Below are 24814 nucleotides of genomic sequence, written 5' to 3'. Positions count from 1 at the left end.
ATTTTAAACAGAGACACTGACTGAAAATATGTTAGTCTGGGTGACACGAAATCATAACCTGCTCAAACCTATATGCCTGAGAAAAGAACGGTTTAAGTATACCGTGCCTATCCGAACTCCGCTCCACTTCGGAAGGCGCGCGAATATTGATACAGACGACATCGGTCGGCATTCATTTATCTAACAACGAACAGCGTACGGCGGCTGCTGGCACAGCATTTGTCTCCGAGCTATGTTGTCGTATAGTACGGATAAAATGTAGTTGCGCGTTTCAACAGGACTGTCAGTAGATATTAGTTTATCGTGTGTACTGAATAATACGTGTTTTACCCGTAAAAAAATAAGTTTATGTACTAATTATAACTGATAAAGTGTTCTAACAGTGGCGATTGGATTAAAAAATAATTGCATATAACAAAACGGAACTTTAGTTGGATTTACTATGGAAGTTTCGAAGGATATAAATTTATATGCGGTAAGCGTGTTGTTTAACTGTATGTTTCATGGGTATTTTGTACATTTATAGACGTATTTTGGTGTCCGTTTGTACATGCGAGAACTACATGGTGAGCCTTTATAGCGTTTAAAACGATTATTTTTTAAATGTTTGCTATTTAATTGAATGCGTTAATTAATTGTCTTTTTCATTTTCACCAGATTGCAGATACCAACTTCATAATAATCCAGTAGCTGTAGAGTGTGAATCGGGGATAATGCCGATATTTAATAATAAAAATACTTCCTCTACAATATGTGCCAAATGTTGTTGGTGGAATATGTGCCTTTTTATTGAATGTAATATGTAACAGGTCGATACATTAGTTTAGTTTGTATAGTGCATGCATAGTTAAATATAAGATATGAGTCGGGTTCTGAGAAAACTGGGTAAAATACATGTTCGTAAAGTGTCGTTCTTAGAAAACTGGGCATAATGCATGTGCGTAAAGTGTCGTCCCAGATTAGCCTTTGCAATCCGCACTGGCTAATCAGGGAAGACACTTTCCGCCTAAATTGGATTTTTGCTAAGAAGAGACTTCATTTAATCGGAAAAGATCATAAAAGCGGAAAGTGTCTTCCCTGATTAGCCTGTGCGGATTGCACAGGCTAATCTGGGACGACACTTTACGCACATGCATTATGCCCAGTTTTCTAAGAACGCGACTTATATATGTATTCAATTGTATTCACTGGACTACCAGTGTGTATCGTTACCTGCACATCGTCGATTCTGAAGCTAGTCGTTTTCAATCCGTCTATGTATCGATTTCTATTAATAAAACTCAAGGGGTTTCATCTCACCATCAAAGGTTATGTATAAAATAGTGTTGTTATAAGTAGCAGGCGGTTTACTATCAGGTAATATTTATTTTGAATGATGCGCGTTTTACGTTAAGGTTAGATAATTCTGCATAGGTCGTTACATCTAATTCTGACTGAAATTACGATATGTTACAGGCCAACAACCCGCCTGTTTTATTTCCATGCTCAAATTTGTAATACGGTGTTTCAATCATTGTTCGCGCGTATTATCTCTACCACTGGATATCCACAGTAATTAATTCCAACACACATTTGCCCATCGTTCTGCTGATAAGCATGTTGAAACTATTTACCACCTTTCTATGAGTGAATGATATAAATTATGCCCAGGATAACAAAACGTTGCCTGGAGTGCCAGGATGATGATACCTTTCTGGTGCGCCACATGTATGTACTCTGCGCTAAAACAGCGTTCTACGCAAGCGGATACATATCCTCTGATGTTCCCCAATTATGAAAATGAAAACGATAAATATCAACAAAATGTCGTCTGTGCTGTCTGATTATTGAAAGCTTAACGTATGATCTCGTGGCAGCATCTGCCGGAAAAGTATCATAAATAGTATGCAAAATTATACGTTACTCCTCAAAGACAATTTTCAAGTCCAAAAAAAACACATAACATCCGTAAGAATGAAGCCTGATTTTGTGTAAGTTAGTTAGTTAGTAAGGAAGTAAGTAAGTAAGTAAGTAAATTGTTTATTGTATTGACATGTGCAATATAACAAAGCATCGTATTAATGTATCTACAAGTGTGTTTTGCACCCGACCCGATGGGCCTATAAGTCACCAAAACAGAATATTTCAAATTATATACAATAGCAGCACATACGCTGATACATCTAAATTACATATTATGAATATGAAAAAAAAATATTGCACAGAAATTTATGTCGATTTTATACTTATTCACAACTATGCATAGATAACAGTTCGTCTTTTTAAATACGCTTTAACAATAAATTTAGCCAGTCTTCGTGGACATAAAAACATTAGTATATTCAGTTTAGTAATAGAATTGTGGTTCGTCAGTGCGAGTATCACATTCAAACAGAAAGTGTAATTCATCTTGGCATCGTGTATTCGCATATATTCCTTTGTGGAAAGCTCATATCGCAATAATTAACCCATTTATGCCTAGCGTCCTGAAAAAAAGGACATTGCAAACAGCGTAGACCCAGATGAGACGCCGCATAATGCGGCGTCTCATCTGGGTCTGCGCTGTTAGCTTAAATGAATTTCTTTATGGAATATTCTAAATATAGAAATAAATATACTTGACACCCCTAATTTTGGAAATAAATTGATCCAATTTAGAAGGATGGGAGAGTCCACTGGGCATAAATGGGTTAAGAACGGTTACATTTTTGTCAATAATGAATGCACCTACAATGAGCTATGGAAAGTGATTTACTCTTAGTATTATTTGGACGTTGGCTGATCGCCTAAGTATTGCTATAAACAATCGGTTAAAATTCTAAGTAGCACTTTCGTCAAAAACACTTAAACAAGTAAAACATAAATAATAGTTGCATATTAATGTAAGCAAACGTGAGCAGAAACGTTGAGATAACTTCCAAGCTTCCCATGTCTTGTTTGCAGCCAGATGTGTTATTTGAACTATTAATACTTCTTTGAAGGTATCTGTTGTCTACGCCAATAATAAATCGTTGACTGCCAATGGAGATTGTGTAATGTCTTCTCACTGTATATTTCGCTTAACTTCAAAATCTTACAAAAACAAAACATTATATTTCTGATATAGTTTTAAAAAGTTAAGTTTTGAAAATTATTCAATAGTTTGGCATTTTTAAACTTATTTTTCACACACTGTACTCTTGATTGTGTAAAATTGTTCCACACATCGCTTCTACTAATAAATGTTTGCTGTACTTATATATCGTACAAACTTTTGTGTCATGATTATCAGAAGAGATGTTAGCGTCATGTCTCTAGTTATTTTGTAAGTTTCCAAAACGTGTATAAAAATTAAAGGGGCCTTATCACGTTTGGGTAAATTGACAAAATGGAAAAAAGTTGATTCAGATTCGCACATTTTCGTTTTAGTTATGTTATTTGTGAGGAAACAGTAATATTGAACATTTACCATGCTCTAAAATAGCCAATTTATGCATTTTGTGACGATTTAAAGGGGCCTTTTCACAGATTTTGGCATTTTTTAAAACTTATTCATTAAATGCTTTATATTGATAAATGTAAACATTGGATCGTAAAAGCTCCAGTAAAAAATCAAGAAAAAAAATAAAAAAAAGGAAAAGAACATTGCCCGGAGCAGGTTTCGAACCAGTGACCCCTGGAGTCCTGCCAGAGTCCTGAAGTAAAAACGTTATAGCCTACTGAGCTATTCCGCCGAGTACACATTCTTGACGTATTTTATACCTTATATCAGCAATCTTCGTAGTTTCACAAAATTTAACGACAAAAACAGAACTCTCCAAATTATTCAATCGTTTCGCGTTACAACGCTTTATAATTTTTAGGTTTTAAAATCGTCAAAAGATGCATATAAATCGTCATAAGATCCCTTTAAAAGCCCGAAAATTATAAAGCGTTGCAACGCGAAACGAATTTATAATTTGGAGAGGTCTGTTGTTGTCGTTATATTCTGTGAAACTACGAGGATTGCTTATATAAAGTATAAAATACACCAAGCATTGTATCCGGAAGGATGGCCGAGTGGTCTAAGTGAGTACTACTTTTACTCTAGGACTCCAGGGGTCAGTGGTTCGAGCCCTTCTGAGGGTTACCTTTTTTAAATTTTATTCTTGATTTTTTTACTGGAGCTTTTTATATCTAATGTTTACATTTATCAATATAAAGCATTTTATGACAAACTTCAAAACATGCCAAAATCTGTGAAAATGCCCTTTTCTTTTTTAATAGAATTGTTAAAACTAACCTGATTACTTCAGTTGTGAGTTATTTGAGAACCGGACTGCACTGTCTCAAAAATAAATTTCTTGTTCGGGCAAAATGGTTATGGTTAACTATAAGTAAACACATAATTAACATTCAATGCACAAATGCACGGACCCAGGGCTCCAAATAAGGATTTAGTCTAAATGGTATTTCACATGATCTTATTGTTAAAGCGTATTATACTCCTTTGTTTCAGCCATAAAGGGTATTTAGGAATATTTAGGTGTATTTTCAATTTCCAAAGAAAACTGACAAATAGCGTGTTTAATCTAGAAATATTATTATTTGTTATTTATATTATTAAATGCAAACAGAATGAATTTGAAATGACGATATGAACAGACTTTCTTTAAAAACATTCCCACAGGAGCCGCTGATCCACAAACAAGATGGGTCGCCATTTATATTACAAGCTAATTTTGATTGACTTACTTTTGATTCAAAGTTTAACTTACACTAAAAACTCAACTGGATTATTGGTTAAACCGGTTACGCACTTTAATAGCTTTACAATACGAATTAAGATTTGTATTGCGTTTTGTTACGTACTGTGCCGATTTGTAATGCGTTTTTTTTTAATGCGTAAATACACAGATACGCCTCTTATCTGGGGGTCTGCATGGGCCTTCTTGAGCTGGTTAGACCTGCTTGATGCACATCTACAGATCTGCATTCCACAGTTGGTCGCTGCAAGTGCAGCAGACGTCAAAGAACGCCACCCTGGAAGTAGTTCAGCTCTTGCAAGGTGTAAAATTCATTTCAGCGCCTAAGAAACAAGCGCGATTCTTTGAATGTTTATGTTGATTTATGTTATTCCTTTCGTCCCATGTGCAATTGTTCTGAGTGAACTTAAACAGATGTGGTATACGCAATCACCAAGTGCAGGCAGACATTTCATATGAAAAAAAAGCGTTTCTAAGTACCATGAAGTTTTAAAAAATCAAAGCGCTGAAGGCACTGTAGGTGTTTGCTGTTGTATAAGTTTAGACGCAACTCAGTTTAAAAAAATTATGTTATAGCTTTTTATATTGCAAGTTTTAAATTAACACAACTCATTCAAATTTATTAAGAGTGTGTCTTAATGCACAGGTCCAGATGTTTTTTTTTTTTTGTCATTAATAAAAAATATAATTTCAGCTTCATTTTGGGAAAACAGGGCTTAATGCATATGCATAAATTGTCATCCAAGTACCACAGACTTTCTTTAAACGAAAAACATTATAAAATCAGAAATGTCGTCCTTGATTAGCTTGTGCGCATTGCACAGGCTAATCAGTATGCCCAGGCTAATCTTATTTGACATGCATTAAGCCCCGTTTTCCCTGAAAGCAGCCAATATGAACAGATTTCAATGATAAACACTAGACCGGCCAATCTCGTCTTACAAGCTGTTAAACACTATAAGTCATATACACCCACTGCACTGTACCAGTGGTAAACTATAAACAGGCAAATGTGGTGGTTATCTTTCCTAGCAGACGCCCAAACATTTGTCGTCTGCTGCAACAGGCAGTGGTTATCTTTCCATAGCGTAGCTAAGGCTTCTAAGCACATTTGCAAAATATGCTCTGTAAAATTAGTGTGAGCTAACGCTCACACTAATAATGCTAAACTGTTTTGCTTGTATTTTGATATTAACTAGTTGACAAGGTCGGTGGTGTTTTTAGAAAGCGACCGTACACAATAAGTCTTACCAATGTTTTATAACATTTATTAATTTTTATGATAACAATTGTTGTCTGACTTTGAAAGTGAAAACATTTCTTTTTTGAGAGATTACTTTCATCTGTTGTTTTTGTATCAAATGCACAATATTTTTCTCTTTACTTTTCGTATTTTTATTCAACATGAGCTTTTAAAGGGACTGTCCAACAGATTAAAGCGTCGTTCGACGCGAATCGATATTTTGAGAAACTACGAGGATTGCTTATAGAGCTAAAAAAATACCTCCGCATTTGACGTGAGCGTGGATCGTCGAGTGGTAAAGTCGTGAGACATTTAACTCCAAGCTTCCATGACTCTAGGGGTCAGTGGTTCGAGCCCTGTGGAGGTTAACGTTTTTTCTTCTCTTTTTAAATTGTATTCTTATTTTTTACTGGAGATTTTTAGTTCAAATGTTTAAATTTATCAATATAAAGCATTTAAAGCAGTTAATGACAAGCTTTAATACATGCAAACATCTGTTGGACGGCCTCTTTAAGAAATGAAGATTTTACCGTCATTGCTATCTGTTGATGAGTGTTTTATACTCAGGCTTTATTAACGAACCTGAACGCTTTGCGTTTTTTACCTGTACATCTGACGTATTCATTCGCTTCGCTGCTGAAACTTTTCTGGTTATTACACATAGCTTATTTTTTCGAGTTTTGTACTCATCGACCCAGTCCTTCGAAAAAGAGAGAATCTGGAGCCTGCTTTCTGTTTAATCTCTAGTTGTTAACGTATGTAACTCAAGTTGAAGACCGAGTCTAAACTATTTTTGGTTAAATTTTGGAACGACCTGTTGAAAGATTAAGCAGAATTATACAGTTAATTATGTGTGTATGTTCCAAATATTAACATTATGTCTCTTTTTTCTGCTCAATGGGTAATTTTGTAATTTTTCCTCACTTGTGATGGTTTGCGTATCATGTGCATAGAGGACATGTAATAAGACCATGCCTAGTGCTCATCTATTGCAAATGTATACACTATATAACGGCCCAGCAATGATTTGTCTACAATACATAGGTATATATATATAATATATGTACTAGCCAGGTTCTTCTTGCCTTAGAACTAGATGACCTAGATGACCAAACCAGTTTTATAGGCGAGCATGAGTTTACTAGAGACTCTGACTTTAAGTCGGTTTGTCTTGATCTGCTGAAAACCCAAAATTGTACAGAGATTGGTTTGTCCGAATCTTCGCCCCATCCAAGCTCCGCTCCACGTCGGAAGGCGCGCGCAAATTGATACATATACGACATCGGTTTGTATTCATTTATCTAAAAGCAAACACAGCGTTCAGTAGCTGCTGGCATCGGATTTGCCCCTGTGCTCTGTTGTCGTTAAGTGCGGATAAAATGTAGTAGCGCATTTCAACCACTCTGTCAGAATATGTTAGTTAACTAGTGGTTACTGAATATTACGTGTTTTATCCTGCACAAAATATTTATAAAACATTTGTAATTGATATGGTGTGCTAACAGTGCCAATCGGGAGTATATAGAGCATTCCACAAGACGGGTCATTAGTTAGATATACCATGGAAGTGGCGAAGGATATAAATATATTTGCGGTAAATATATGTGTAATGTTTTAATAAGCCTTGTTATAAATTTTTAATGAAAAAACGCATATTCTACTGATCGTTTAATACATACATTCGTACATTTTATTTCATTTTAATACAATTTACTTTCTACTTGTTCATAGATCCTGGCCTGTTTTTTTCATTAAAAGCTTTACATTGCTACATGTATAAAGCGTAATCCAACAGCGCTATATTAATATCCCGAATATACTTTTATAAACAACAAAGACACGAATTACCAAAACTGGTCTCAAACAAGTGACATCTTTGGATATAAAGGTTATTCCCAAAGTCATTTGCCTATCCAGACTGTTACAGTACACTTACGATTGTATACTTTACACATGCTGTCCATGCGTTTTCAAAAACATTTAACAAAGACAACATATACATACCAATTTATTCAATAATGTTTTGATTGAAACGCTTCACAATTTAATGATTTCATGTATTTAAACAAAAGAGTAGTTTAGTTCGAGTCATTTTCATTAGTGTAATGTCGCCCCCGGTTTATAAGATATGATCAAAACGTTACAACCACGTGATGTATTCGTAACTAGTTTTATTTACAATTGAAATAGTTATTTAATATGCATTTAATTAGTTAACAGAATTTCTTTTTAAATAACAATATACCAGTACTAACAAGACAAGACCTTACATGTCGGTTACAATTTGCACACTGATAGATCATCGTCATTTGAACACATTTCTCACATATCCATGTGTGTAATATGTATAAATTCCACACTTATTAAAGAACGCATAGGCTTTTTAAGAAATTAACTACTGATATAAAACATTTAATTGCAACTACGGACTTTATGTATATATTGAATATATGACCAAATGTATGACCAAATAATAAATCAAAGACAAATATTGTTGCATTGTTGAAAGTTATGCTTTTTAAACCATAAGTACCTGCTTCTGTCCCATACTAAAAGGCAATAACATCTACCAAAATATATACACATGCGTAAGTATCGATGTTTACAGTCCGCTTGGTTGTGGTCACAGTAAATTGATTCGCATTCTGCCGATCAGAATGATTAACTTTGATGTAAAATGCACATTATTGTTTATAAATTATGAATAAATTGTGAAAACATCATGTGCATAAAACAATATTTTAAATAAAATTCATGTAATTCTCTTTCAGAAATGTATTACTTTATGGTACTTTCTATGGGTATTTGATACTTGAAATAACATTACATAACTGGCCAATACCCGGTTGTTTTGAATTACCATTCACACAGATGTACAACAGTGTTTCCGTCATCGTGCATATACATGTATATCGCTACCAGTACCACTGGATATCCAGGGTAATTAATTGCAACACGCTTCTACACAGCGTTCTGCCGATAAACATGCTGAAACTATTACCACCTTTCGAAGAGCAAATGATAACAATTAAGATCACGATAACAGCCCGATGAAAGAACTAATATACCTTTCGTTTATGCATATTGTACTCTGTTTTGAAAACGCATTCTATGGAAGCCCAAATTAACCATCAGACATTATTTCCTACGTATAACTGTCCATAGCGAAACTTAAAATGAATTTGAAAAGTATGATTTTACAATAGTAATTTACAATAAACATAAAGTACTTTTGAATTAGTATTTTATTGTAATACAGCGTATCAAAATTAAATACGAATTATTTATAAAATATAACTTATTTTCCCACATGGTAATTACTATTGTACGCAGAATTATCCATAATGACCTTTGCTGTAACTTTATACCGTATTGACTAATCTTTAAGGTCATTTTTTACTTCGAGTAACTAGTAACTCAAAAATTCATTAGACATATATTGTTCTAATCGCCTGGCCCGCTTCATGCACTATGCATTCCGATACTATGTACATGCAATCGAGTAGCGAAAAGGTTTATTATCAAGAGAAATTAAAGATGTCAATAAGCAAAAGTAAGAAAAAAAACTAACTTAATTGTTATGATTTATGTATGAAAATAACACAGTTAATATAAAATTGTTTCTCTGTTTGTAACGATGAAACCAAAGTTTTACATAATGTGTCATTGCAAACGAATATTTTAAACATAACGATTTACTATAGATAATCAAAATTAAAATAGAATATCCTGGCAGCATCCATCAGAAAATTATTAGAGCCCGCTGTTTTATGCAAAGTTATGTTAACTGCTTATCGACAATTTATACGTTAATTATTGCGTCCGAAGAAAACAAAATCTAATAGGGTAAAGCCTTATTTTATTCTGTCACAACTGTTGTTGTTTTTTTGGAAGCTAATAACGCAATAATGATGTACTTTTATATTGTTTTCAATAATAAGGCTCGTGAATTCTTAATCATTTGACAACATGCAATATGAAAATGTTAAATATCTGTAGATACAAAATATATTGCTTCATAATGTAGTTGTTGATTTAGCAACGCAGTATCGAAACCATTTTATGATGCCGATATTTTAGGATAACTCATGTTGACCTTTGTTTGTTTTATTGGCTATTTAGCAGCTTTATTTCATATCGACAGTTCTAATGTTGTTTTGACATTCAATATTTGAACGGACCTATCAACGGACACACACGCGGAACATGAAAGACACGTGCTGCAAATCAAGCACAGATGTTACACATCCGCATTCCACATGTCGTCGCTGCCTGTGCAGCATATGCAAAAACTCATCGAACTTGGAGTTGGAGTCGGAGATATAATTTGAGGTGTGAAATGACTCTTCAACGCTGTCGATTGATCAACGTTGTCTGTCCGACCTTTTATCACGAGTCTGGTGTGCCGAGTAGAAGTACATATGTTGTCTGGACATAGCTGAAGTGTTAAATGAATATATTCGTTCTTCCATTGGTAAACATCTAAAATCCTTTCGCCACATCTTAAATATGACGCGATTTACCCATTTCTGCCTAGTGGACTCTCCCATCATTCTTAATTGGCTCAATTTATTTGTGATATTCGCTGGTCTAAAAGGATACGATTCGATGAACATGTATCAGAAATATCGTAGAGTTTCAATAGAACGTTACTATGCAAAATATTTAAACCTGCTCATGAACGTTTTACGCGTATGTTATAAAACTATTTTTATGCGTCAAACAAAGCTGAATTGAATAGCCTTTAGTTTATGAACAGCCTTGTTCTTAGAATATGTCCATCAAGTCAAAAATACAAAAATAGCCTTATTTAGCCATCGTAACAAAGAAAGCATTACCGAATACAATTTTACGTAGCCCGCATTTAAGCTGAAACGTAATTTAGCAAAGAAAAGTGCAATTTCAGATCTGCATTTCTCAACATCGAAGATTTCCTTTGCACATCGGTAATCCACAGGTTGTCCCTGCATGTGCTGCAAACGCCACCTTGTGAGTCTTGCAGAAAGTTCCTGGTGTAAAGTGCTTTTCAGCGCCTTATATAATTTATTATCATTAGTTATTCGTTGTATGTCTTTGTTTAATTAAGTTTTTTCTTTCGTCACATTTGCTACTAGTGTTGTTATTCTCCACATATACCCGTTGTGTACGTCAACATTAAATCATTATCTGGCGATCCCGATTTTAGCGCTTTTATCAAAATACTTTTTCTGTTAACTCGGAAAATAAACAATGTGTTTTAAAACCATAAAAATCACGAAAATGGTCACATTTTGGAGATTTGAAACGATGAAACGAGTTGAACACATTGCTGTTTTATACTTTTAATTATTTAAATCTTCCTACAGGTAAAATTGATTAACCAGATCTTACGTATCTGAATGACTATAATTTATTGCTCTGTGATCACTGATATCTGTTTTAAGAATTAGCATTTGTTCAGTGTGTGAGGCAAAATTAATGTTTGCTGTGTGTTTTTGTTTTTGTTTCCTCTGATGTTCGAGTCAGAACAAAAAGTAAATGCCTAATTACCTATTGTAACGGTCTCATTATTATGGGTATATTGAAATTATAAGGCAAGTTTACTTCCGAAAATTCGCTGACATTTGGAAATTTAGAAACGTTTTTTCTAGCTGCTGAACGCAGTTGTGGAAAGCAGTTTGTATGAATAAAATGCTTTGAAGAAGTACGCTGTAAATTTCTGCGATTCGTATTAATCTCAATGTATGCACTTATCGTCAGCAGAAATGATCACTATGATTGTACATTAAGGAATAAGACACAGGCAAACTATTGATACAATATTTCCAAGTCAATTTCGACCTCTGATAATCATTTAAATTGAAATCGTACTAATTGTTTCAACACGGTTTGAATGTCGAGAAAGTTTCAAAATATTAAGAAAGTTAAAAAAAATAGTATTGTTGGCGACAAACGGAACAAGATTTATAAATGTTATCAATAGAGACTAGGAAACAAGGTCTATAAAAAGTTAAGATTGTTATCACTCAATCTAGTTTTGAAGGTGTCGATCAATATATATCGATATGACGCTACACTGCATGTATACGATGCAGAAGTAATAATTCCTTCGTTATGGTCAATTTGCTTTTCTATAAATTATGCAATCACTAAAGTAGGATGGATACATATATATTAAAGGGATCTTTTCACGGTTTGGTAAATTGACAAAATTGAAAAAAGTTGTTTCAGATTCGCAAATTTCGGTTTAGTTATGATATTTGTGAGGAAACAGTATTACTGAACATTGGCCATGGTCTAATATAGCCATTATATGCATCTTTTGACGATTAAAAAACCTAAAAATTATAAAGCGTTGCAACGCGAAACGATTGAATAATTTGGAGAGTTCTGTTGTTGTCGTTTAAATTTGAGAAACTACGAAGATTGCTTATATAAAGTATAAAATACACTTCTTAAGTATGCTTGGCAGGATAGCTCAGTTGGCTAATGCGTTTTTACTTCAGGATTCCGGGGGTCACTGGTTCGAGCCGTGTTGCAGGCTACTTTTTTTTTCCTTTTTTAAAGTTTATTTTTTTTTGTTTACTGGAGCTTTAAAAACTTAATGTTTACATTTATCAATATAATGCATTTAATGACAAACTTCAAAACATGCCAAAATCTGTGAAAAGGCCCCTTTAAAGTAAATTAACTTCGTTCTAGAAGTTATAGAAAGCAGCCCGTCTCAACATCGTGTATGATTTGTTGTAAATACCGGGCCCACACGTTACTACAGCCAATTAGTCTAAGTGCTATTATACTAGTCAAGATTCCAGTACCGTTTATACCATGCATCCATTTACCTGTCCTTTACAACAATCATCTTGCCCATCATACATACAGGTACATGTTAACCCTTTGCATGCTGGGAAATTTGTCGTCTGCTATAATGTCGTCTGCTGAATTTCTAAAATTTCGCCACGTTCTGTGGCGTCTCATCTGAATCTAAACTGTTTGCAAAGGCCTTCAAAATTCGGTTCCAACACTGAAAGAGTTAAAGAATATTAGGCCGATAAGCATTCTAGTTACTGAGTGCATATTGTCGTGAAGGTACACCGTTTGATCGCTAAGTGTAAATGATAATGCACATTCTTAAACATATTGTCTGTACGCATACACACTTTGGTTTTCCTTTGCACTGCCTCGTTTTAATTATCGCACGGCCGCATTACTTTTCGCACTTTTGAGATATCACCATCATACCGTCGCGTTATCATCAGCGTAACGCGTGTCGTCGTTTTCGTAATGTCTTGAAATATTCGTCGTACCGTCGCGTTTTCCCTATCCAACTGTCGCGTTTTCATTAATGTTTATAGTATCTCATTCCGCCTCCATGTATATAAATGTTTTAACCTAAATTGTTATACTTTTTTATCAAGCCGTTCGTAGGCGATGTGACGTTAATGACAGATTCGTAGTCGTAAGACCCATGGCAGCTTAAAACTACTTATGTGAAACAACCTTATACAAATACATGTTTGTTGAGGCAAATTTAACTTAAAATGTAAAATTCTTAAGAGTAAGTGTTTAAATGAATGTTGTTTTTGTAAGTGTGTTCTATGGATCTTCTTTAAAAGTAGCTCTGCACTTAATATTAATTCTTGTTAACGAACTCCTTTAAGAATCGAGTTCATTTACTCTGCGGTCGTTACTCCAGCAGATCATGTCTTTATTTTCTTGTCGATTTTCATGTAAGGATATGCTGTTGGTAATAAAATTAGATTACTTTGTCAGACAAAATCATTTTTGTCATTGATGGTCTCGGGATATAGCATTTTGCTTAACGCTCTTATCATCGAGGGACTCTGGCGTATATTGTTTGCTTAATTGCAAAGCGGAAAAAAGGTTTTACCCACGTGTCAAAAGCCGCCAATTACTGGTAAATCCTAAGTATGAGAAAGTTGATTTAAAAAGTTGATATTTATGTTCAATACCGTTAATGTAACATGGTATTACGATGAAAATACATAAAAAGTTATACCAACATGTGCGTAATATATCACTTTCCTGAGAGTCACAAAAACGCAATCAATGTAAACAAACAAATGTTACCAAATGTTATGCAAAGACCAATTATATCATTATTTTTGGGCAATATAATCATATATGTTTCTTTCAAAAGATTCGCCAGCCACATCGGTGGGCATTCAAATTATGTAATTTGATCATAAGAATTCTGGTTCGTTTTCTTGAAAAATGTCGATTCATAGTTAGTTTATCAGTTGCGGATATACCGGTATCATTTAACAACTTATACAATTGTCAAATATACCCGTGTGACTCTATGCATGAAACATTCAAACCTCGTAAGAACATCTTTATGTTCGTAAGAATAATAATAATAGTTCCACTGGAATCCTTCCATAAGTAGTGATGAAAACGCTGAAGAGCTAAATAAAAATGGATACAATGCCCGACTAGTACGAGTAAAAAATTTGATGAAATTGCGAAATGCTAACAACGGTGTCTCTCTAGGTCAGAACTAGGAAAGCGATTTCGAAACAGATTCAAAAGAATAAATTCAACACAAAAATGTGTATGCAGTCGAATTGCATTTCAATTTTTGGATAAATGATCTCAAAGTCCATCATAAATAGAAAAAACAAAACGACTCACCTCTTTAGCCTCCTTTCAATTGATGAATCCCCGGAAGTATCAATTATGATTTTACGCGCATTTCTATTGAGTCATAAGTTGGTTTACCGGGCGTGTTATAAATGGCACTCAGAGGTAACATGCTTATTTCCCATAGGCAAAGCATTCCGTCGCAATGCAGCGTAAAATAAGTACAGACATGCCACCTTACCCGAGACCACGTCAGTCATTAAGACAACTGAGTCTAGTCACGAGAACAAGCGTTCCGTCAGTTGTCTTATGCACCTCCTCGCTCTCATCGAATGCAATATCATTGTTGTCAAATGATCGAGTATACATTCGTCTGGTGCTTACCATATTCGCTAAGGACAATCGATGAGAGAGGGAACTGCATAACCAAATCAGAACTACCGGGTAACCATATGTTATCATTTTTTTGTTGATTATTAAATTCGTCCGGTCATGAGCGCGAATCCGGAAGTATCGTTTGCTGATTTATTAATCCCTCTTTAGAAGATAATGGGCCAGACATTACCCGCAGTGTTATTGACGGTTTCTGTTTTAAATCTTATCAAAGTAAGATCACATGGGACGCACTTCTGTGTGTTTTTCAGGCGAGCGGCGTTACTGATGAGCAGCTGGCTGAGTTCCGGGAGGCTTTCAACCTGTTCGACAAGAACAAGGACAACGTCATCAGCGCCAAGGAGCTGGGCACCGTGATGAAGTCCCTCGGGCAATCACCCACGGAGAACGATATCCGCACCATGATCAACCACGCGGATCTTAACAGTACGTAAAGTCACGTGTCTTTAGTCAGTTATATCAGCCGCGTCATGCGAATGTGCATCTTATGTCATATGTGGCCAGGGTAGCACTAGACCAGCTTTCACATAAACACTATTACATAATAGGGTTGCAACACTGCGAATCTGGACAGTTCGTCTATTGCAAGTCTTTAGAGAGTTCTATAACAAGGACATGTATTGCAAGTCTTTAGTCAGTTACAAATGTATATAACAGGGTTGCAACCAAGCGGACCTTAGTGGTAACAGGTCCGCCACCACAATTCTTCAGTCAATGCTAGGACATGTTTCAATCATGCAGACCTAATTGGTATGTTCAATTTAATTCGTATACGGTTCAGAGTTAAATTTGTCAGTTATAACAGGTTAACAACCATTTGGGACACTAACATTTGAATGTATTTCATTCTGTCTCACTATAAAAACAATTGCTGTGTGCGTAAACTTTCCAATCCATGTTGGCGAGTAATGAATATATCCAGAATGAAATAAGTTATTTATATCCCCGTTCAATAATGTCGATGTATACACATAAGTCACATATATTATTTCACAAAACAATACAACAATACATTAAGGCTAATATATCAAAGCAAAATATCGAGTTAATTTAAGGCAATAGACCTCCACAAAAACGCCCGTCGTCTACTCTAGAAGGTCGACAATTACGTATCAATCCAGTTCCGCTCACGTGATGATTGTTCCCGAGGAATTAATTGTCCATAAGAAAAGAGAAGAGCATCATAGATATATTTTTACAAATCTGACATCCGAAACTCATGATGTAAAGCAATATCAGAAAAGATGTTTGATCGTTTTATTATCTAATTGTTCAGTTCGTGGTTTGAATCAATCTATATGGTTATACTCCAATTATTTCATTTCGAAACCGATGGTGCTTGAAAAAGATGTAGATGGTGCTGGTGGTGGTTTTTAAGATATTGTGTAGTGAGCGTGACTTTGATGGAGATAATGATGGTGGCTGACATAAAGAGGATTAGGATGCCGATCTTTATAATGATGATGTTGTTGTTGTTGCTGCTGATGCTGATGATGTTGATAATGATGATGATGATGATGATGATGATGATGATGATGATGATGATGATGATGATGATGATGATGATGATTATGATGATGATGATGATGAAGATGATGAAGATGATGATGATGATGATGATGATGATGATGATGATGATGATGATGATGATGATGATGATGATGATGATGACGATGATGACGATGATGATGATGATGATTATGATGATGATGATGATGATGATGATGATGATGATGATGATGATGATGATGATGATGATGATTATGATGATGATGATGATGATGATGATGATGATGATGATGATTATGATTCCGAAAGCTAATAATGATAAAGAGTGTCGTGCTATCGTTTTGTTGTTGTGTTGTTGCTTGTTCTGATTCCGTTGTTGCTGCTGGCGATGATGATAAGCGAGGAGAAATTGGCTTAACGTTTTATTCAAATCCATATTTCTGATATTTTATCCCTTCCATAGTTATTAATGTGTGCTTACAGAAAATGGCAGTATAGACTTCGATGAGTTTGTCAAGATGATGATCGGCTACCAACGACGTGCAGACCCTGAACAAGAAATGAGAGAAGGTAACTACATGAACACAGCCCTGTCCCCGTGACCATTAGGCTCCCATGACACTTCTCAGCCTCTGAATTAAGCGAGAACTAATTATGGCGATTGGACTACAGCGGCTTCGAACTGCATGAAGCGATAGAAAGTGTCGGATGGAAATATTTCTTAGACGTGCGCCCATGTAGTATAAAAAGCATGCTCGTATTACGTATTCAGAAATTGTCGAGTCATAGTTAATGCTTATATAATACGCTTCGTTTGCTGGTGGCGTTTGGTATATATATTTACAAGTGTCGACGCGGATGTAATATTTAAGAAGTAGAAGAATGACTATTTGATTATTTGATCAATAAAAGTGTAACGCTAGAAAAGCGTATGTCCCATTTTAACGCTGGCGATTCGATAAGGAATCTTAAGCCATATGTATCGGACAGAAGAGTAGTTGTCTTATCCACAAAACAGGCATATCGTTTGTCATACAAATGACATAATATTAGAAAAAGTAGATTAAATTTATATAAAACATGCGGAACCGATGTCATATTTATAAAGCAGGAAATCTTTAGTCATATGTATAACTGATAAAATCGTGGGTCATATTAATAAAGCAGTGAAAAGCAGGATAGCATTAATGACGTTAACATAGTCATAAGTCTCTAAAACATGAGTGATTAACGCGTTTAGTATATTGATGGGAATTAGATCATTACCGAAATTGTACAACACAACCGACAACACATGCATTATTAATGCATTCTGGAAGCGTGGATGTAGTTAGAGGCACCACTAGGGACAAATTTAACTCATTTCCTCGGTACACAATACAATGTGTGACAGTAATTTGGCACCACGCTATGAAAACCTAATTCAAACAGTCGCCTGCCATCATCCCTTTCCCGATCGGAAGCAAAGTGAAAATGGATATGTGCAAAAAGCATAAAACCAGAACAGTCTGCGAGTGACTCGCAGTCTGTTTAGATTGTATGCTGTTTGCTGCTCATCTGTATCTAAGGGTTGCAAATGAAGCCTTAAAAACTTGAATTTAGTCAGAAAACTATTTAATTGAATTAAGTTTTCTGAGGAATTACAATTGCGTTGATATATGTGTCTATGTGGTAAAGGGTTAACATTCACGATGTTACAAGCAACATTGCACGGACATTAGTGCTGGCGCTTAGGGCCTATTTTCAAAATGCTCCGAAGAGAAATCATAACTTAATTTGTTCTCAAGTAAACATTTAAGATACTATCTTCATGTAAAATAAAATGTTTTCTGCTCACAAAAAAATATTAACGACTTTAGCAATATGTTCTTTGTTAAAAACATTTGAATGTAAAATACGTCACCAGAGACAATTCTTAATTGAATTCCAACGCATCAACACTCGGAAACTTTGTGTATTGAATGATCATCATCCATATAAAGACGAGTATCTCTTCATAATTATTTGCCTAGATGATGCCGTTATGGTGTCGCTATTGTTATGCCTTTAAACAGTGTATCCATCAGTCCAAGTGGCGAGGCAGGTATGTCGCTTTCCTTCCCAACTACTTACATGGGGCATTCATCAGGAAGCTGTATGGTTAGTGCATGTCAGATGTTAAATGCCAAAATAGAAAATTTCGTAAACGCGATCAACATTTATTGTTTTTCAATCGAACAACGAATTCCATTTCTAAATTTAATTATTTTCGCATTTTAGTTTGCTATATTGGATGTTTGGAATCGGAACCGCTTTGAAATGTGTATTTTTATTTGTTTTTTATCAGTTACAAAATGCGATTTGCTTCAGCAAAAACATATCTGGTGTGTTTTAATATCGTGTATAACAATCAGGGACAAATTGTTATATACAACAGGACAATAAAAGTCAAAATGGCGTTAGCCAACGCAGAATGTCTCTAGACCTGTTTCACTTCATTCCAAAGAGCTTCTCTGCACTAACACGTGTATATGTGAGTCGATATTGGCTTTCAAAGGCGAAAATCGTAAATAGTCAATTACGATAGACGATAATAAGGTTTAAATTACCATCCGATGCTAACAACATTTAAGTCGGTTTTATTTCCAGTGCAATAACATGTTGTAAGGTCGTCTTTCTTTTCCCACATATAAGACAGTTTCGAACAAGTCAAGGCCATTCCGACGTTTTAAGTTCATAAGGGTCTGTTTTGACTCGAATGCACTCGGATTGCAACTGACTGATAGACAGAGATTTTATAAGATAAACACGCACTTAGAATATTTGCGGATTTAGCCGGGTTTTTTTGTGACATGAACTAAGATAAGTTAAAAAAATAGAACTAATACTAAATTAAAGTGATATTATGGGCATCTAACAGTTTATAAGTGTCTACCGCAACCGTTGTTTATTGTTGGTGTTTTCACTTCATATACACTTGTATTAGTTAATGCAGCATCAACATACTAAAACAATATTCCGGAAAGAGAAAAATTATGCATTTGAATATCAACCGTACTTTCGGTTGAGAACTGATCATGCATGTACGATGTGATACTAAATTTAGTTTTAGTGCAGATTCGTGCATACGACACAAAGACACAGTTTTGTTTTACGGATCATTTCGGCTTACAGGAGTCACCAGTCATGTAAAATATCGAATATAAAATATATTTTTTTATAACCAACTGGTAGCAAGATGAGTTGCAGGTAATTGGTCAGTAACCAAATTTTAACTAACTAATTTGACCTGTTAAGTCTTTTCAGCTCAATTCAACAGTGAAAAATGCCCATAATATCACTTTAATGCCTAAAACTTTTCTCTAACAAATAGATTTACATCTTTCTAATAAGATTACATTTTTAATACGTTTTAGAATAAGTTCATGTGTAATACTCACTTAAGTAATATTTATAAGATAACGTGTAAGACTTTAAACTATTAAACAACTTCGTTTGAGACTGATATTATTAAGATAAGATCTGAAGATAAAAATAGACACTTAACAGTAAGAAAATAAGACAAATACTTTGATTAATTTGAAGATAAATACTTAGAAAAAAAATAAAGACAAAGATAAAGTTACAAACAAATCTGAAGATTAAAACTTAAATAAAGTTAGCGACACATTCCGCCTAAACTGTATATTGCAAAGAAGAGACTTTCTGTTAACGAAAAATATATCAAAAGCGGAAATTGCCGTCCCTGTTTAGCCTGTCCGGACTGCGCAGGCTAATCTGGGATAACAATAAATGCACATGCATTAAACCCCCTTTCCACAGAACACGGCCCATTTTGTTTCAGAAAATCAAATTGTTGGACCAGTGTATTAAGATTATTTAAAACATTCACATTATCAATAATAACGAACACCTCTTCTCTTTATGTTGTCACAAATTTTAAATAAAATACACACTTGTTTTTATGTCGTCTGCATTTTCGCCTTTGTAGCATTCCGCGTGTTCGACAAGGACAACAACGGCTTCATAAGCTCGGAAGAGCTGCGTCACGTGATGACAAATCTCGGTGAGAAGCTCACGGACCAAGAGGTGGCCGAGATGATACGAGAAGCGGACACAAATGGGGACGGCATGGTAGATTATAACGGTAAGTTGATCCTGACACATCCCCGGTTTAAAGCGATTCGCGTTATGCACATATTAAATGTACAGGAATGAGAACAAGTTCTTACCAAATGTTCAAAAAGTGGTTTGCTTAACAAAGGTCTTCCCTTTACATTTCTATAACTTCAATCTATTGCAACGTAATGAATCTGCATGCATGTAGTCAGTAAAGCACAGTTCTTGAAATAATCCCTGTTTAGGTCTTTCATTAAGTTGCCTTTAAATGCACCTATATAATAAGTAGCGGATGGTTCGGTGGGTGTGCTAGCTGTATGGTCGTATTTGCTTCAATTTTCCATTTTTCCTGGCAGTTGTGTTTTGGACATCGGTAAGTGTGTGATCCGATAATTTCCTCTGGCTGCAACAGTTTACGATAAAACTTCGTTTATTTATTCAAACGCACAAACCTTTCCGCGCAATATTTGCATTTACACTTGAGGTATTACAGTGTGAGGTATTGATGGTGTCATGGGAACAATACTCGTGACCGTGCACTTTGACCATTTGTATTGGTAAATATAATGCTTACGCATAGAAATTTGCCATTAAGTCCAAGCAGTTGTAAAATACAACTTGTTTTTTGGTTGTCGGAATAACATGACATTGTTCCTTTGTTGAGGTAAACAACGGTATCTCTTTCTAGAACATCGTTATGCTGTCAAAAAAAGTTTAGCAACATTCGTTTACTGTCATTTGCAATACGTAGTTGTGAGTAAAATTCGAAACACGTTGTAAATCACGATGCAGAAATAAGTTAACCTCAATGTTTCACGTGTCTTACATATTATCGATTAAGATAAAACAGTTTTTGTTTCCTTTGCACTGTAGTCGTCGAGTAAAATATATTGCAAATCATCTTCTCGATGGTTAACAATTAGTACTGTGTGTACTATTAATTTTATAACTTTGAAGGACATCTTCGAATATGCATTTGCAAATAATAAAATATCGTTTTTAATTTGAATGAAAGTTACAAATACCACAGCCAATTCGTAATAACTTCATGTAATTTATGTCTATCGATCTGCAAAGGTCATTTTGAAAATGTACTTGTGTCTTCAAGTCTACAAGTGTGCAGTATGTTTACTGTGTTAAATGCTCCTGCTTCTGCTGCTGCTGGTGCTGCCTCGGCTGAGGATGATTATGATGTTGATACATATGAGGAGGATAGTGTTGTTGATGATTTGTCTCTTATCATTAACCCATTTATGCCCAGTGGACTCTCCCATCCATCTAAATTGGATCAATGTATTTCCAAAATTAGGGATGTCTAGTATATTTATTTCTATATTTAGAATATTTCTTACAGAAATTCCTTTAAGCAAACAGCGTAGACCCTGATGAGACACCGCATCATGCGGCGTCTCATCTTGGTCTACGCTGTTTGCCAAGGCATTTTTTCTAGACGCTAGGTATAAATGGGTTAACGTATATTGTTCACCACGCTTATTGTTCATAGCGTGTATTGTCTGTGTTTCAGAATTTATCAAGTTGCTGTGTTCACCACCTCAAGTCGAGTAGGCCTGGTACATGACGCTATACATCCCATCTTTGTTTATGATGCAACAACGAGTGTTACGTCGCGAACGTCGTCTTACGTCTCTGCGTCGGTTGATATTTTTTTATTACGTTCAAGTGTTGTCAAACTGCGATTATTATAAAGAATATTATTTGATTTTGTGTTTGAACAAAAGTATTGTCCTTTCTGGAGTCGATGCCAAGTTGTTTAACCGCATGTAAAAGTATCAATCGTACAGTGTTTAATGTTTTGACATAGTATTAATATATCGAAGCAAATACCATTGAATGCTTATAAGGCAGCCATCAGCAGGTTGTACCATTACAAGTTATACTAAGTGTAACAGTTATAAATATACTAAATTGTATAAATAAACACAGATCGATATATAAGTATATGTTAATATCACGAATATATTAATCACGATACGTTTTATTTTTATTTTTATTTATTTTTTCATACTATTAAGAATTCATCGGTCTGGTCAGCATCTACTTCACTATAATAATTCAGTGCAATGATTTATTTTGGCTATATTTAGCTTTTATACTTCTAATCCTATCATATATTTTCCATTTCAAAGAGTTTTCACTTAATAAATGTTTCTTAATCGTTGTCAGATGATTCCTGTTTTGAAAATGTTTCTTATCCATTTTAAGCCATTTCAAAGGTGTATATGTTTTGTATTCCATGGTTTTGTATATTTACTTTTATTCCGTATCCGTAAAAATAATAAAAACATTCACAGCCATCGAGTTTTTTTGTAGAATTTTGCAGAATTTGCAGTTGTATTTACATACAAGCTTTTTATGGAACACTCTTTTAATTAGATTGCATACATGTTCTCAATCTATCATTGTCAAAAGCATAAACTTTGGAAAAAAATTCTCATGTAATGAGTCATTTACAATAAAAGACCTAATGAATACGAAATCAAATTAAATAGTTTCTTTATTTCGTTTATTGTAATGGAATAATTTATTGCCCAATAACATAAACAAAAAGCAATAACTCTGTAACAATTGAAGAAAGAGCTGTGGTTCTTTTTTCACTGAACATCATCCCAAAGCCCTTTAACAATATATGAAGTTTGAAATAAATATATTCATAACTTATGCTTATTCACAAGGAAATAACAGTGTGTAAATATTGCAATAACCCCAAACAGATTGATTATGCAGTTGTAGTTCTTGTACTTTGAAATTTCTGTACGTGTCTGAAAATAGATGTTACACGATTTGTTTAAATACCTTTAATACTAAATGAGTCACTCAGCACACAATAAAAATTGACTTAAGGTCAATAACTCTTTAAATCCTTAAGAGGAGAACGAAAGCTAGCACAAGTAAAATGTCAGTAATAACAGACAAACACGTAGCATTCAATCGAGTACGTAAACTGCAAAAAGAGAGAATAAAACACATACAATAAAACGTCAATTTAAGCCGGCAACCACGTTTCCATGCAATATAGTACGTATCCAAGCAAAGGAATGAACGTATGTACAATGTATACACTGGAAAGACGTAATCGTACAATCTTCTAGGTAAACAATCAAAGACAAGTCGTAACTATACGCAAGCAAACACTTTACTAAGCAATTTAATTGGTAAGCAATTAGAGACAAGACGTTACTATACACAAGCAAATCACGTAACCAAGCAATCTACTAGTTAAGCAATCAAAGACGAGACGAAACTGTACGCAAGCAATCACGTAACCAAGCAATCTACAAACAAACAAAGACAAGACATTACTATACGCAAGCAATCACGTAACCAAGCAATCTAGGTGTTAAACAATCAAGGGGCAAGAACCTACGTACAATCAAGCAAACAGTTTACCATGCAATCTATTTAGTGAACAATAAAATATAAGAACGTTGGAACAGTCAAACAAACAAGTTGCTCTGCAACCTTGTACGAACACAATCAAAGTCAACAACGTTAGTATTTGCAAGAAAACACGTTAACATGCATTTAAGTACGAAAACAATCAACGGCAGTTACGTTAGTATGCGCAAGCAAGGATATGAAAATAATGTAAAATGTAAATGCAATGTAAAATCCGTGAGTTTTAGACAAGAACAAAACAACACACAGTAATTAGATAGGAAATAAAGTGTTCTTCGCATTGATTTCTGAATTTAAAAAAGCACGCGTCCTGTCAATATGTATCGATATATTCGCTTTCTTGCTGTACAATTTGCATTTGCACTTAACACCACCACATTTTTACATGTGCTGTACGTTCTTTTACCTATGCTCAAATTAATTCAGCTTTATTAATGTCACACCATCACCATTAAAAGTTGTTTAATATATGCACATGCTCATCATAATAAGAGTGGAATGGACATAATTAAACCTTATTGATAGAATGCATATTTTCAGTATGTCTTAATTATTATTCTCGTTTATTCAAAATTGTTGGTAGGTGTGTCATGCAATGAGCAAAACTATATATTAGTTTATGTTTTATGTTTATGTATAATTTTGATGTTGACATGAATTATGTATTATACATTCTAATTGTGAAAGTAATTTTCATGGTGGTTTTAATTTACTAATAGTTGCAGGAAAATTAATATTCATCTTAATACTTCAGTACTTAAAACACCAGATTTTAACAAACAGTGGCTAGCACGCAAATGTTCTAAGTACATGTGTAGTTGTACATATTAACTCTAAAAACTAAAAACTGGGATAGCAAAAAAATACA

The 24814-nt window shown here is 34.5% G+C and overlaps 1 protein-coding gene across 1 annotated transcript in view; it reads left to right on the top strand.

The window, feature by feature from the left end:
* The first annotated feature begins 219 nt into the window (after positions 1-219).
* LOC127872392 (uncharacterized) overlaps positions 220-24814 on the top strand; it is a 38942-nt gene continuing 14347 nt past the window's right edge. Inside the window, exons 1-5 of the mRNA XM_052415721.1 lie at positions 220-475; positions 15174-15348; positions 16915-17001; positions 20402-20557; positions 22055-22086. Coding sequence (XP_052271681.1) covers positions 443-475; positions 15174-15348; positions 16915-17001; positions 20402-20557; positions 22055-22086 — 483 coding nt within the window. The 5' untranslated portion in view covers positions 220-442. The remainder of the gene's footprint in view (positions 476-15173; positions 15349-16914; positions 17002-20401; positions 20558-22054; positions 22087-24814) is intronic.

Source organism: Dreissena polymorpha, chromosome 3 (assembly GCF_020536995.1).
Source record: "Dreissena polymorpha isolate Duluth1 chromosome 3, UMN_Dpol_1.0, whole genome shotgun sequence".
Classification (NCBI taxonomy): Eukaryota; Metazoa; Mollusca; class Bivalvia; order Myida; family Dreissenidae; genus Dreissena; species Dreissena polymorpha.
This window is presented reverse-complemented; position numbering and strand designations above follow the sequence as displayed.